This window comes from Elgaria multicarinata, chromosome 9, assembly GCF_023053635.1.
Source record: "Elgaria multicarinata webbii isolate HBS135686 ecotype San Diego chromosome 9, rElgMul1.1.pri, whole genome shotgun sequence".
Classification (NCBI taxonomy): domain Eukaryota; kingdom Metazoa; phylum Chordata; class Lepidosauria; order Squamata; family Anguidae; genus Elgaria; species Elgaria multicarinata.
The window spans coordinates 21,134,074-21,149,369 of NC_086179.1; the positions used below are offsets into that span (position 1 = coordinate 21,134,074).

Genomic DNA, 15,296 nt, shown 5'->3' on the forward strand with positions numbered 1-15,296 from the left:
GGGGGGAGGGGGGCTCTCCTCAGTTCCTAACAGGAAATCATAAATCTATCTTGAAATCTGTTCTTCTATCAGCCCTTCATCCAATATTTTAACTATTTCCCTCTTAATCCTGTCAGTGGGGTTTTCCTTACATTTCTCATAACTCTTACAATCATTTTGTTGACTATGAGCCTCCCTCACATAGTCCTCTTCATCCAAATTACCAGTATGCCCCCCTTATCCGGTGCATGCTCTTCACCTCCTCTGGCATGGCTGCAAGGAGTTCAGAAGTGCTCACATCTGTTTTTAATTAACCACAACTTGTCATGTTGTCCAAAACTGACAAACTGTGTTTGATCTTAGCTATGGTTTGTTTGAAACACGCCATTGGGCCTGTTCAGACAACACATTAAGCCATGGTCAGGCCGCTAACCCTTTTGCAGCAAATGGTAAGTGAGTGTGTTTAAACTGTGGTTATACAGTCACCATGATTAGGAATGGTTCATATGACATGCTAAGTCATGGTTCACAAGACACGGTAAGCCATAATGTTTAGCTTAAAATGCTTAACTACTATGGCTTAGCATGTCATCTAAACTGGGTCAATGACAAACCATGGTAATGAAGTGGACTTGTTTCAACAAGCCATACTTAAACTTAATCACAATCTAGAATTCAAAATTGGAAGCAGGAGCTTCTGATTTTCATCTAATGAAGGTGGGGAAGGAGTGGAGGCAGCTCGTGAACTAAGGACAGGCTAGGCTCATTCCCATCATGATAAACTATGGTTTATGTTGATTTCTGAATGCAGCCACTGTGAATGTTTCTCTCTTTTTCTCTCTTTCTACCCTAAAGTCAAATTTCAATGACCAAGTAACATCCACAATGATTTTTTTAAAAAAAATTAGGCTGATAATTCATTAGCGCCCAATAAGGAAACATCATTTGCTCATCCACAATTGCTCATCCACAACTACATTTCCCATAGGCCCGGCCCAGATGGGAAATGTAGGCCCCATTTCAAACTGCTCATTAAGTTTTTTTAATCAGTTCTAAATACATATGAACTAGAATGATTTATAAAAAAGGTAATGGCAAGCACTTTTATTCAAGATGTATATAAGACATCACTTCTTCCCATTCAGAAATACTTTACATGCTTTTCTTTGGGCAAATTCATCATCATCATCATCAACAACAACAACAGAAAAATCAAGCAACTTTGCCTTGTCAATGTTAATGTTGAAAACTGCTAATCCATTCATCCATTCTTGCACCATTGAGTAGGGCCCCCTCAAAATCATAGGCCCATGCCAACTGGCCCCATGCCAACTGCCCAGCCCTGTTAGAAGGCTATACAGAACCTAGGAAGAGAGGGTTCACTCTTCATTTGGTACAAGAGAATGCCACGGGCTATAACAAGATACTCACATGAGGATACAGTGGAAAGTGGAGGTTCCTCCTCAGTTGTTCAATAGAGCCACCACACCAGTCCTCAAAAACATGGAGGTTGACTTGGCCTCGGAGCTGCAAGCACATGAAAGCACAAGGAGACATACCTTTTACACATCATTCCCATTACTTGATGCCCACATAGCCTAACACTGTGTTTTACCTCTAGGTATCCAGGGCCTTGTACGGCAAGGAGGAGTCTAGACTTCGAGAGAGCTCAAAAGAAGTACATGATCTGAAAACCTGTAATCTAGCATGGTTATATATCGTGTTATAGTGAAATACAATCAAAATGGAGAAAGATGTTCAGGCTTTCAAGAACATTGACTAGCAAAACTAGTTTTGGCTGATGGGCATGTAAATCAAAGAGAAAAGGAGCATCAAAAATTTAATGGCATACCTCTGTGTTATTAGCAACGTTTATTTACTGAACAAGTGGCTGTATCTCCCCACTCCCAGTCTAACACTTTAGCCACTACACCGCACTGCTGGCTTTTGGAAAGCACTGGAAGTGTTCTGAGCATGCCATTTCTATAGAGAAATGTTATCAGACATATCTGAACTGATTCCAGAAGGCACTTCTGCCTGCACATGGACAGAGCAGAGTGTTAACTGCACATCTCCAAGAGGCACCAGGAAAACAGCTGTTTGGGTCTTGAAATTCCATCCCCCTTGTTTTCCCCACTCTTCATAGGAAGCAGGAGGGAAGCCTCCTTAGCTGCAGTTCTAATTTCATTCAGCACAATATCAAAATAAATATTGTGGTATTTTTATCTGGCAGATTACTGTAGTGTGAAAATTGGTGCTATGGCCAGTGGGTACAATAGAAGGTTGTATTCTGCAGTATTGAGTACACAGGCAGAGGCTCTCATGAAATGCTTGAGCAAAGATTCTATGCAACCTGAAACTTTGGTGTACACTGGAATAAGACTGAATAATTTTGGATCCTATGTGAAAAGTTCCCTATCATTCAATTCAGGACTTCAAGCATTTAAATCTGCAACTTCTCTGGATAGGCAACAAATGGAGATGGCCCAAACTGTGTTTAATTTGGAAAATTTAGTCCAAGAGCTTTTTCAGACATTACATATTTTTAGTTGTACACCCAAGATATTTTTTATACATAGACCTAAAAATATAAAGTGTGAATGTCGCAAACAAATAAAATGTTTATTTTATACAGGTACACTCACCAAAGAATAGGACTGGCTGAGTATCCTGTTTCATGTACATCCCAATGTTTGTCCTCTACAATGTACAAAACAGCCTTAAGCAAGTTCACAAAAGTCACAGTATGAACGAGCAGAAACAGAGATACATACTCGGGATTCTAAATATCCAGAATTGTGCCAAATTCAATTTGGACTTTCTTGAGATCTTTCTGTCGTTCTGTCCTGTCTAAGGGTTTAAAGAGCTCCTTCTGGGTCTGGGATCTGTCTGCTCTAAAGGAGTTTTGCCGGTGTACAGTCAGTTGCACACATTGCTGGTTTCACACACTGTATCAGACATGTTGGACAATTTGAATGTAAATAGGAGGCATAGACCTCTCCCATATTTTAGAAAGGAATGATACATTATCAGAACATAATGCCCAGGCCTTTCTGGGCAGTTTTACAGGGAGAAGTTGATTTGCACAACAAAGAGAGAACAGAAATCCCTAAACCACTCCCAGCCTATAAATTAGTCATCCCTTTCCACATAACAAATATTTCCCTCTTCCAGGAGCATTCCTGAAAAGAGAGGGCTAGGAAAAAGGAAAAGATAAGGGCCCCAAATAAAATGTTGCTCAAACAGAAAACCATGGGGGAAATTCAGGGAACCTTGGGAAGAAGTTCATTAGAGGCATTTTCCTACTCCATGTTTTGAAAATGCGCAAAGAAAGAAACCAGAAAGCTGACCAAGGTGTAGGTTATTGTAGTCAGGGAATCATTTGGCATGTCAAAATTCCAGGGACACTCTCTTCTATCACGCATCTGATATATCTGCAACTATTCCCAAAATACGAAGTTTATTACATTTATGACCTGTGCCTTAACTCTAGGGATCACACAACAGTTTACGTAAGTTTCCAAGTTGTCTCCCACAGAGACACTCACAACACCCGGAACTGCTTAGCTTCAGCATGTTTGCTTGGTTGCTTGACTATGCCTTAAGCACTTATTCCATATGCTCAGCCATTTTCTGGCCAACTCCCTGCAAAATCTGAAGCAGCCATCATAGCTCGTTGGGCAGGGCTCTTTCAAGCTGTAATTGCAAATAATAGTGAATGGAAAAGCTTTGCTCCATTTTTTATTGTTTGGCAGTTCAGTATCTCTGGGACAAATCAGCTGCATTCAATCTGAAGAATGTGCAAATGAGGGTGAAGATAAATTAGACAAAAAGGAGGTTTGAACCAGAGAAGAATGGAGACATTGTGCTACTTTAAGAAATGTTTAAAGCAATGTCTCCCAATTGAAGGGCCAGGCTCCTCCTCCTCTAGATAACTTTCAATGACTTGAAGCCATGACTATAGATTGAATTGCAAAACTATGTGAAAATGTATTAAGAAAAGTTAGCAACAAAGACCTCTTCTGTTCTTAGGTGTAGCAATTCAAAACCTGGAGGTGGAGAGGAGGCAGAGGTGTCAGTGGCTCTTATAGCACCACATGTTCCAAAAAGCAAAAGATGCACCTTTCTGCACTGGCTACAGTCCCGCTGGAAGAGGAGGGAGACAGAGACACTCGCGTTTCAAATATCAATACGGGATCTCGGTATTCTCTTTGATAATACCCAGTAGTCCCAGGGCCTCAACTACAAGATCGAGACGACATCGGGGATTGGGACCGATGTTCCACCAGTCTCTCTCCTCTCTGTGGTGAGTAGTGTTGAACTCGAGGAGATTGTTCTCCCATATCTCTCGGTAGCTGGGCCAAGGATTGGAAAGACCAATCCTGAAGTGTTGGGATTGTGGTCTGTAGAGGAGAAATATCTCGGATTTCACCCTCCAAAGCAGTTGAAATTGGCTCAACCAGAACAAGCATAGGTGGATTTTCCACCTCAACTCTAATAGATGAGTTCAGAAGCGGGGGAACGAACCCAATAAAGAGTGCACGGGTCTCTTAGCAGCCTTATTTTTTTTCTCTTTGGACAAACTATGTCCAGAAGATCTGGGCTTTTTTTCTTTCTTTGGGTTCTTCTTAGCTGCTGAAAGTGTTGAAGATCATCCCAGAGGTGGCGGCTCCTGCACACGCTGCATAGAGGGACATGCATCCTCTGATTCCTCCATTTGTCCCTCCATTCCATCCACAAAATCGCCTTAAAGTGGTCCGCTCTATTTTGCCTGACTTGTTTTGAAAATGACACCCAAAATTGGCAAGTTTCTACAACATGAGACTCGCTCAGGCATAAAAGGCATAAAGTGTGGCCATCAGACAGTGGTAGCTTGCTGCCACATTGGACGCATTTAGTAAATGGGGCCTTCAGGGCCATGCGTCTCAGAATGGGCCATGGCCATGGAAAAGAAAGAAGAAAACAAACTTTTTTTTTTTTAAAAAAAAATCATTTAAGGAGAGAAAGATAAAACAAGGAAGTAGAATACAGAAAGATTAGTCCTCAGCAAAACGATCTAAAAGCAAAAGATAGACCCTCGAAGTTCTCCACGAGGCAACTGTTATGGCGGGAACCGACTGGGAACCAACTGGGCATGCTCAGTGTAGCAGTGGTGTGTGTGTGTTTTCCCACCAAAACGTTCCTCAACTATAGATTTTTTTCAAAGTGAGGCTCCGTGCAAGCGCAGAGACCATGACAAAGAATTTAAAAATATTCTTAAGATTTGTAGTTTAAACATATCTGCCAGTAGTGTCCTAAATACCCATACTTTCTTCAACTGAATCCTGAATAAATATGAGAACTCCATTCCCTTCACAGCACAGGAGATGAACAATCTCTTTCAGAACCGTCTGTGGTGGTGTTGCATTTGCAGAAGATGCCTTGGACTTAGAATATTTAAGATCAGGCTATGGCACATGTCACTGATGTCACACCAAGGTTGCAAAATTTCCAAATTTTCCAGAGTTCAGGTTAATTTTGTGCAGAAAGTTGCGGGGGAAACCAGTTTGACACAATTCTCACTATGCCACACAGAACAGGAGTCTTATCTGCATTGTTCCTTGTTCAGTTTTGTTAACCGGAATATCAATAATGAAAAACATACCAGGATGCTGAACGATGGTGGTGGATGTCTTTACATATACTACGTTTCAGGTGAGAGTAGCCTTGGAATTAATGAAACCCACACTGGGAAAGGCACGTGTAAACTAGAAAAGGAACTAATAGATAATTAAGACCAACTGTCTGGACTAAGACCAGATACCTTCTTGGGGCAAATACACGCACAAATGAATGGATGTTTAAATTTCTTCTTCCAATCCATCTCCAAATATATGTAAGAGGCTGAGGTTAAGGTTCCTTCAGCACTGATGACCTCTGTCTCATCTTCACCCCGCCCCACCTGCAAAGGTAAGTTTACTTCCTCCATGCATGAGATTGCAAGAACAATACCCTGTTCTAATTCTCCATTCTTAAAAACTGCTAAGTGGGAAAAAGTGCCAAAGTTTTCTTCTGTCAAAGCCCCTTCGTTGTTGTAAACCATGCTGAGATCCCTTCTTATGGCTCAGGTTTGCCAGGAAAACACACCTTCTTTTCAAACAAAGCCTAACTTCATTATATGTTGGAATAAAACCGTCCCCTATTCATTTCCTGGCCCCTTTATAGCAACAGGAGTCCCCATGCAATAAAATGCTTAGACAGATGTGAGAGGACAACAAAGGTATCATGTATCCCCCTGTAATTAGTTTGTGAAGAAATATGGATGTCTCATGCGTAAATTAATCCATAAGCCGCTACAAGTTTCAACAGTAAATTAAACTGAAGAAACCAAAAATGTAATCTGGGAAGAGAACAGAATTTAGTTAATTGTCCCCTGACATGCCTCAGCAAATGACCATGTCCCCCATGTTAAGTATATGAAAAGAAATACTTGCTTAGTCATTAAAATTGTGTGTGTATGGCTATCTCAGGGTTAAACAGAGAAAGTCTATCTGGGCAATTACCTTGAGATAGAGGCTGTTCTGGGAACCTTGCCAAGATTCTAAGTTAGCCTCATCACAGCTGTATGTAATGTAGATAAGAATTGTGTAAGATGTGTATATAGTTTCTCACTTTGTAAAATGGACTGATCGCTGCTTACTGATCACTGCTTACTGATCACTGCTCTATGATCACTGCTCTCTGTGTATGCCTCAGTGTGCTGATCTGAACTGATCTGAATTGAACTGCACAGAAGCCTGAAGGAAATAAACCAGCTCTGCTGTGTAAGACCTGCGTGATGTGTGTTTGTTTCTGAGCACAAACAGAGTTCCAGAAGGAGAAAAGTTCTGGCAATAACCCAACAAAGGTTATGGGCCCAGTCCAGTCCAGGAAGCCTACGCCAGCCTAACCCAGGCAGGAGAACCAGAACTTGGTGGGAACGGTGCAGTATCAGAACCAGGAGTCTGCTAAAACAGAAAACTGTTGATGAAGGAAGACATCAAGCTAAAGCCAGTGCTGCAAAGTGAGGAAAAATCTCAGTCGGCTGACTCTGAGGAGGACTCTGAGCAGGAGGACGGTGAGATACCAATTCCTAAAGCAGAGGGAATGGCAGGAGCTAATATGTCTGGTTTGCATCAATTGTTAGAAAAGCTGAATGACTCTAACTATGCATTATGGTCTTACAAAATGCAAATGTATCTGATTCAGGCTGAACTGTGGTATGTAGTCACAGAGGATCCACCAGATAGAGCAGATCCACAGAATGCTAAATGGTTTAAGGACGATGCAAAAGCAATGGCAGTTATTGCATTAGCTGTGGAAGACTCTCAAATTTCCTTCATTCAGTTTTTGAATACATCAAAAGAGTGCTGGAATGCGCTACAAGCTGTATATCAAAGAGAAACAGCGGGCAGTAAAGTAATTCTAACCCGGAAACTGTATGGAATGAAGCTAAAACCAGGGGAGTCTATGTCAAACCATTTGAAAAGCATGAGAGAAATCTTCAATCAACTCAGGGCACGAGGGATGGAGTTTACAACTATACACCAAGTCTATGTGATTTTGTCAAGTCTTGATTCATCGTACGACGCGGTTGTCACCATGATGGAAAGTCAAGAGGAGAAAAATTTAACCCTCGAGTATGTAGCTGGAAAACTACTGGAAACCTATGAAAGAAGACAAGCTTCAAAACAACAGAGCTTTAAACATCCTGTGGCTGAATTTCAACAAAGCCATAAATCTTCTGATGTGGTGGCTGCATTAAAGGCAAGGAAATGCTTTAACTGTGGTTCCACAGAACACTTAAGGCGGGATTGCAACAAGAAGAAGAAGAAGCTGTTGACAGCAAAGTGGAGAGAAGAAAACAACATGAATGAAGCTGAATCAACAAAGAAGTGTCTTCTAGCAAGAGTCAAAGAGACAATGAATCCTTGGTTTTTGGACTCTGGGGCTTCAATAAGTATGGCAAAAGACAAACTTTCATTTGTAACCTTGGAAACTTCTACTTCAGAGCAAAAGTGTGTTACCCTTGCAAATGGAACAAAAATCCAGATTTGTGGTGTGGGTAATGTATATTTTGATTGTCTGGGAGTTGAACTACAAAGTGTTTTATATGTACCAGAATTGGAAACAAACCTTCTAAGTGTGTTTCAGTTAACAGAAATGGGGTATGAGGTTTGTTTTACTGAAGAAAATTGTACTATAAAACAGGGAAACAAGGTGTGTGTGCATGGAATAATGAAAGAATCTTTGTATGTGATTAATACTTGTACAGAAAATGAAGTTGTAGCCAGCAAAGTCACAACAAAAACAATAGCCAATTGCAAACCACACCAAGAGTGTATCCATTTAATTCATAAAAGGTTTGGTCATGCTAACTATAAAACAATTTCTAAGATTCCAGAATTGTGTGAAGGGGTGAAAATCAAACCATGTTCTAACTATGTAGAATGTAATGTATGCAGTGAAACCAAGTGTCATAAGTCAAACATTCCAAAACATAGTGAGAGAACAACAAAAAGAATTTTTGAATTAATTCATGCAGATCTTGCAGGTCCTTTTGAGACAAGTCAAGGAGGAAACAGATTTTTCTTGTCTATTGTTGATGATTACAGTAGATTTGGATTTGTGTATGTGTTAAAACAGAAGAGTGAAACTTTTGGAAAGTTTAAAGCCTTTGTTAAGTGGAGTAAAAATAGATTTAAAGAACCTATAGCTAATCTAAGAACGGACCGGGGAGGTGAATTTCTTAGCAACCAATTTAAAAAATTCCTCAGTGATGAGGGTATACAACATGACCATACTGCTCCATATTCACCATTTCAAAATGGAGTTGCAGAAAGGAAAAACAGAACCTTGCAGAACATGTTAAGAGCTCTATTGAAAGAGTCAGGATTGTCTAACCTGTTCTGGGCAGAAGCTTTGTCCACCTCAAATTATTTGTTAAACAGGCTTTACCACTCTGTACATGAAAAAACTCCATATGAAATGTTTTACAAAAGAAAACCTAGAGTGTCACATGTAAGGGTTTTTGGAAGTAAATGTTTTGCTCATATTCAGAAAGAAAACAGACCAGGAAAGCTAGCTCAAAGAGGTTTGGAATGTAAACTGTTGGGATATGATACACAAACAAAAGGCTATCGTTTGTGGTCTCCATATCACAAAAGTGTAATTGTGAGCAGAGATGTAGTTTTTCATGAACAAATGCAGGAAACAAAACAGTATGTAAGTTTGCCTGTAGAACAGAAAGCTGTAGAAACAGAAGAAATTCCTGAACAATCTCAGCAAGAGAGGGAGGGGAAAGAAACTGTAAAGGAGGAAACTATGCCTGTAACTATGCCAAGACGATCAGAAAGGGAACGCAAAGCTCCAATTCGTTACTCAGATGAATACCAAAGCAAACAGGTTTCTCATAGAGCTTTACTAATAGCCTATGAACCTACTTCATTTGAGGAAATTCAGGAAATGGAACCTACAGAAGCTCAGGGCTGGCATGAAGCAATGTCAGAGGAAATCAGAGCAATGGAAAAAAATGAAACGTGGGAGCTAGTACCTTTACCTGAAGGTCGTAAAGCCATTAACAGTAAATGGGTATTGAAAGTAAAACAAAATGAGGAAGGACAGGTGGAACGTTCAATGGTAAAACACAAAGAGATGCTTTTAAAGCTGGGTCTCAGATTGTAACACAATTTAAACAACATGCGCAAGAGGAGGACTGTTAAGTATATGAAAAGAAATACTTGCTTAGTCATTAAAATTGTGTGTGTATGGCTATCTCAGGGTTAAACAGAGAAAGTCTATCTGGGCAATTACCTTGAGATAGAGGCTGTTCTGGGAACCTTGCCAAGATTCTAAGTTAGCCTCATCACAGCTGTATGTAATGTAGATAAGAATTGTGTAAGATGTGTATATAGTTTCTCACTTTGTAAAATGGACTGATCGCTGCTTACTGATCACTGCTTACTGATCACTGCTCTATGATCACTGCTCTCTGTGTATGCCTCAGTGTGCTGATCTGAACTGATCTGAATTGAACTGCACAGAAGCCTGAAGGAAATAAACCAGCTCTGCTGTGTAAGACCTGCGTGATGTGTGTTTGTTTCTGAGCACAAACAGAGTTCCAGAAGGAGAAAAGTTCTGGCAATAACCCAACACCCCACACCTCAAATGTAGCAGATTTCAGTGACAAAATGGATTAACCAATGCCACTGTTGAGAAGAATCTTGGGTTACAAAGCATCTCTATAAAAGAAATTTGAATTGTCAACATTGTTGGGGCGGGCAACCAGATTGCATTAGCTATGGTTTCTCAAATTTCATCAATACAAACTCATCAAAGCAAGAACTTAAGCCTGAAACCTTTTTAGATTTTCTCCTATGTATTTATTTATTTATTACACTTATATACCGCCCCCCATAGCCAGAGCTCTCTGGGCGGTTTACAGAAATTCTAAAATTGAGATAAAAACGAGTATACAAAATTTAAAATTCTAAAACACAGAACATACACACATAAAGCATTAAAAACCATTAAAAAACTAAACATGTGGGTGATTAAGATGTGCTGCCATATGCCTTGGCAAAGAGGAAAGTCTTAACCTGGCGCCGGAAAGATAGCAACGTTGGTGCCAGGCGAGCCTCGTCAGGGAGATTGTCTGGGGTCCACCACCGAAAAGGCCCTGTCCCTCGTTGCCACACTCTGAGCCTCTCTCGGAGTAGGCACCTGGAGGAGGACCTTAGATGTTGAATGTAGTGACCGGGTATATTCATGTCGGAAGAGGTGTTCTGTGAGGTACTGTGGTCCCAAGCCGTGTAAGGCTTTATAGGTCAAAACCAGCACCTTGAATTGGGCTCGGAAACATACAGGCAGCCAGTGCAAGCGGACCAGAGCAGGTGTTATATGGTTGAACCTTCTGGTTCCCAAAATCAATCTGGCCACTGCATTTTGCACAAGCTGCAGCTTCTGAACCGTCTTCAAAGGCAGCCCTACGTAGAGTGCATTGCAGTAATCTAACTTGGAGGTTACCAGAGCATGGACAACTGAAGCCAGGTTATCCCTGTCCAGATAGGGGCGTAGCTGGGCCACCAACTGGACTTTGTAAAAGTCACTCCATGCCACTGAGGTCACCTGAGCCTCAAGTGACAATGATGGATCTAAAAGAACCCAAGCTACGAACCTGCTCCTTCAGGGTGAGTGCAATCCCATCCAGAACCGGTAGAACACGCCCCATCCTGTCAGCGGAATCACCTACTAACAGCATCTCAGTCTTGTCTGGATTGAGTTTCAGTTTATTAGCCCTCATCCAGTCCATTGTCGCAGCCAGGCACCGGTTCAACACATCCACAGCCTCTTCTGCTGTAACACCCCACCCCCACCAATAACAGACAAACAAAAAACAATAAGGCTGGTTCTGCTCACTTTCAAACGAATGAAAGAACAGAACACTGCCACCACCGTCAGCCTTCAAAAACCAGGTAGTTATGACATTGTCCTCTAGGACTTTCTTTCCACAGCTTCATTCCCACATTTCTGGAGATGTTTCAGACTACAACTGTACACCTGAAAAGTATTTTATTGAATATTAACCTCAAGCCTCAAGGAGGCAGAATTGTCCGATGCTGTAGAATCTGTTCTGTTGCTCTGGTTTCTTCCAGTTGCTCGGTTCTCAATCTATATAGAAAAGGACAAGATTATTTTTTTCTGTGCAACTGACCACAATACACATGATGATTCTCATGCTTTTAGAAGTTTGGAAGCAAAAGCTGCATGTGCAAACATATATTTTGCATGACCTATCGAAGTCCATAACACATAAAGATTGTACCCATAGCAGGTTTGCCATTTAGCTAATTTTAAAAACAATCAAAATCTTTTTGTCCTGGACAGTTTTTAAAAAGCTAAACTTGACTGGGTAAATATGATGCGTCCATTTTGCTCCGGCCGTTGCAGCTACTCTAATACAAACAAAGTACATGTTCAGAAGATGAACAATTCTGTCTTTTGGGAAAATACTGAAATAAACCAGGCTGCTTAGTCTGGTTTATTATCCTCAGAGTTGCACTCATAGGCCCCGTTCAGACAACACGCTAAACCATGCTGCTTAACCACAAAATGGTTAAAGGATTGCATGCATTCTGTTAACCATTTTGTGGTTAAGCAGCATGGTTTAGCGTGTTGTCTGAATGGGGCCATAGAGATTTTGAATCTGGGCCCATTGCCTGTACAACTGGCAGCCCCTGGGCCAAGTAAACCTGAAAGGAGGTTGCTGGCCCACCAGTTACAAATCCAAGCTTTTCTTCTATTTTTTACCATATTTTCAGATAGCTAAGAGCAGGAGGGAAAAGAACAGGGAATGAGTAACTGAGTAACACCTAGCTCTTGCTGAAAGAGGCAGGTAACTAAAAAAAACCCCACCTCGTAGCTTAGGGGTTCTCCTAGGACCATCTCTGTCCCTTGAGGCTCAGGTGGCCTCGGTGGCACGGAGTGCCTTCTACCAGCTTCGGTTGGTGGCCCAGCTACGCCCCTATCTGGACAGGGATAACCTGGCTTCAGTTGACCTGGCTCTGGTAACCTCCAAATTAGATTACTGCAATGTACTCTACGTGGGACTGCCTTTGAAGATGGTTCAGAAGATGGTTGTCAATCAACGGCCAGATTGACAACTGGAACAAGATTCGATCATATAAGACCGATTCTGTCTCACTTCCATTGGATGCCTTTATGTTTCCGAGCCAAATTCAAAGAGCTGGTTTTAACCTATAAAGCCTTACACAGCTTGGGGCCAAAATACCTAACAGAACACCTCTCCCAACATGAACTGACCCATACACTACACTCAACATCTAAGGTCCTCCTCTGGGTGCCTACTCTGAGGGAAGTTCAGAAGATGGCAACAAGGGAGAGGGCCTTCTCAGTGATGGCCCCCCAATTATGGAATGATCTCCCTGACAAGGCCCGCCTGGTGCCAACTTCGTTATCTTTTTGGCGCCAGGTCAAGAATTTTCTCTTCTTCCAGGCATTTAACAGCATATGCTGAGTTTTTAATTGTCCCCAGATCTGCTGAGAGTGCCTAGTTGTTTTAAATGCACATGCACACACATACTATATATATAAAACGCTTTTATGGTTTTAAAATTTTCTGCTTTTATGGTTTTAAATTCTATATATTGATTTTTAATGATCAGTGTTTTAATCTTTGTAAACTGCCCAGAGCTTCAGCTATGGTGCGATATATAAATGATAATAATAATAATAATAATAATAATAATAATAATAATAATAGAGATTTCTCCACTTTTTAAGACTCAACCATGAGCATTCAAATCAAGTCTAAACATGTACGTCTTACAATGCCTCTGAAAAGGGCTCAGGCTTGGATTTAGTAAGTATACAGTAGCAGCAGAGTGTTTCTCATATAATTTGATTGGGTGGGTGCCTCTGTTTTGTGGCTGTACCTGCCTGATGTCATTAAAAGGTCGCCCTGCCCTCCCCAACTGTAGTTGGATCTAATAAGAGGTGGTGGTATCTAAGGGCCTAACTGGTTAGTATGAAAACAGTAGCCTTTGGGTAACAATTCAGCATCCAATTCTTTTTTCCATGATAAGGGTGCAAATGTACCTTGTAAACATACATCAAGTACATCCATTGGAAATTTTAAAACCCTACTTCTATTGACATACCGGAGGATTGAATTTGATGTTTTAGTTCTTGTGAAGTATTTTTTTTATTCAGAGACTTTATATGCAGAGTTTTAAATAAAAGTCAAGAGTTCTCCTTACTTGATATTTTGGTTTCTGAGGCAGATAAAACTGAAGGCTTGGATCCAGTATAGGGCTCTCCTGATTTCCCAGGGCTTTAGCCAGCTCACCCCAGCTTCCATATCCTGTGCAGAAAAAGCAGAAAGATATAAAAGTAAACCTTTAGGTTAAATGTGTGTGTGTGTGTATGTATGTATGGTAACTCAACTACTATGTAAGCACTGATCAATCAATTCCTGTTGCCCTTTATGCAACACAAGGACATACTGTCCATATTTTAAAGACAGAATGTAAACACAGAACAGTTAAAAGATGTATAAACCAAACTTATGCATCTTTAGTTACAAATAAGTACCACAATCTTAATGGGGATTACTCACAGATAAAAATCAAATTTGTAGCACTCCTTTTCATCTGGCAACATATCATTCTAAGGGTTAAATCCAGATAACACTATAAAAACCACTAAGGATGATGATGATGATATTTGAAGTATTAATGAACTTCTCTAAACTGTCTTTCCTAAGATCTTAGTAAGCTCAGGATACATACTGGTAGATAACTGGTATACAATATTAAAACTAGGAAAATCCCATCAGATGCTGGCACACAGAAGCGTAAGGTGCAATCCTTTGCATCTTTAAACAGAAGAAGCTTACGGCTATTGGGGAATGCTGGGAATTGTAAGACTGGAGAATTTTATGTATGTTTAGAATTCTGTCTGAACGTACATTAAAATTGCGCCCTTAAAATATTTGTCTACTCCAATGCAATATCAAAATATCATCTTAACTTCTAAAATAAGTGGGTCTTCTATTTGATTTGAAAAAGCCTATGCACCCTTAATAGTGTCTTTAGAATCTTTGTTTCAGCAGACTAAATTCCCTCACCCCAAACTGCCCAGCCACATATAGGTAACAACTCATGAATAAGTATTTCAGAATGCATGTACTATAGTCACTAGCTCTGGTTTCCGGTCCATCGTATCCATTTAAATGAACTAACACATGGTCTGTCACTATGGTAGGCCATGAGAACACTGAAGTTACTTCCTAAACATCCTGTACTATTTCCCCTCCTCAATTTTGTTTTTTTGGAATCTGTCTCCTCTATTTGATGTCACACTGGCTCATCTACTCTGTCACAATGGGCCTGTACTGCTGGGGTTATCATTGCCCTTCTGATGCCATTGGCCTACTTATTTTAATGTCACAGAGAGGGGCTGCCCAGGTGAGAGAGTGTGTGTGTGTGTGTGTTTATGTGTCGAGGAGGGTGGTGGCAGGGAGAGGGAAATTGGACACTATAGAGTCTCAGTTCCTAGGTCCAAGAGCATCCTGTGTGAAATTAAACTCCTATGGTGACGGACCTTGAAGATACATGACACTTGTTTAAAGTAGAATGAAGCTCGTCCAATAATTATGCAACAAAATATGCAGCTAGTACTCTTAATAACATTTCAGCTGCTGAAAAGTCGACTGCCCTGGGCTAGACAGACCTAAGGCTATCATCAGCTGTTGGCATTATTGTTCATTTGCCAGAGCC

At 40.8% G+C, this 15,296-nt stretch overlaps 1 protein-coding gene across 1 annotated transcript in view; it reads right to left on the minus strand.

Moving 5' to 3' along the window:
* Positions 1 to 15,296, minus strand: part of B4GALNT3 (beta-1,4-N-acetyl-galactosaminyltransferase 3) — a 92,543-nt gene that overhangs the window by 28,870 nt on the left and 48,377 nt on the right. Inside the window, exons 2-4 of the mRNA XM_063134532.1 lie at positions 13,776 to 13,879; positions 11,584 to 11,667; positions 1,411 to 1,506 (exon numbers count right to left, since the gene is read on the minus strand). Coding sequence (XP_062990602.1) covers positions 1,411 to 1,506; positions 11,584 to 11,667; positions 13,776 to 13,879 — 284 coding nt within the window. The remainder of the gene's footprint in view (positions 1 to 1,410; positions 1,507 to 11,583; positions 11,668 to 13,775; positions 13,880 to 15,296) is intronic.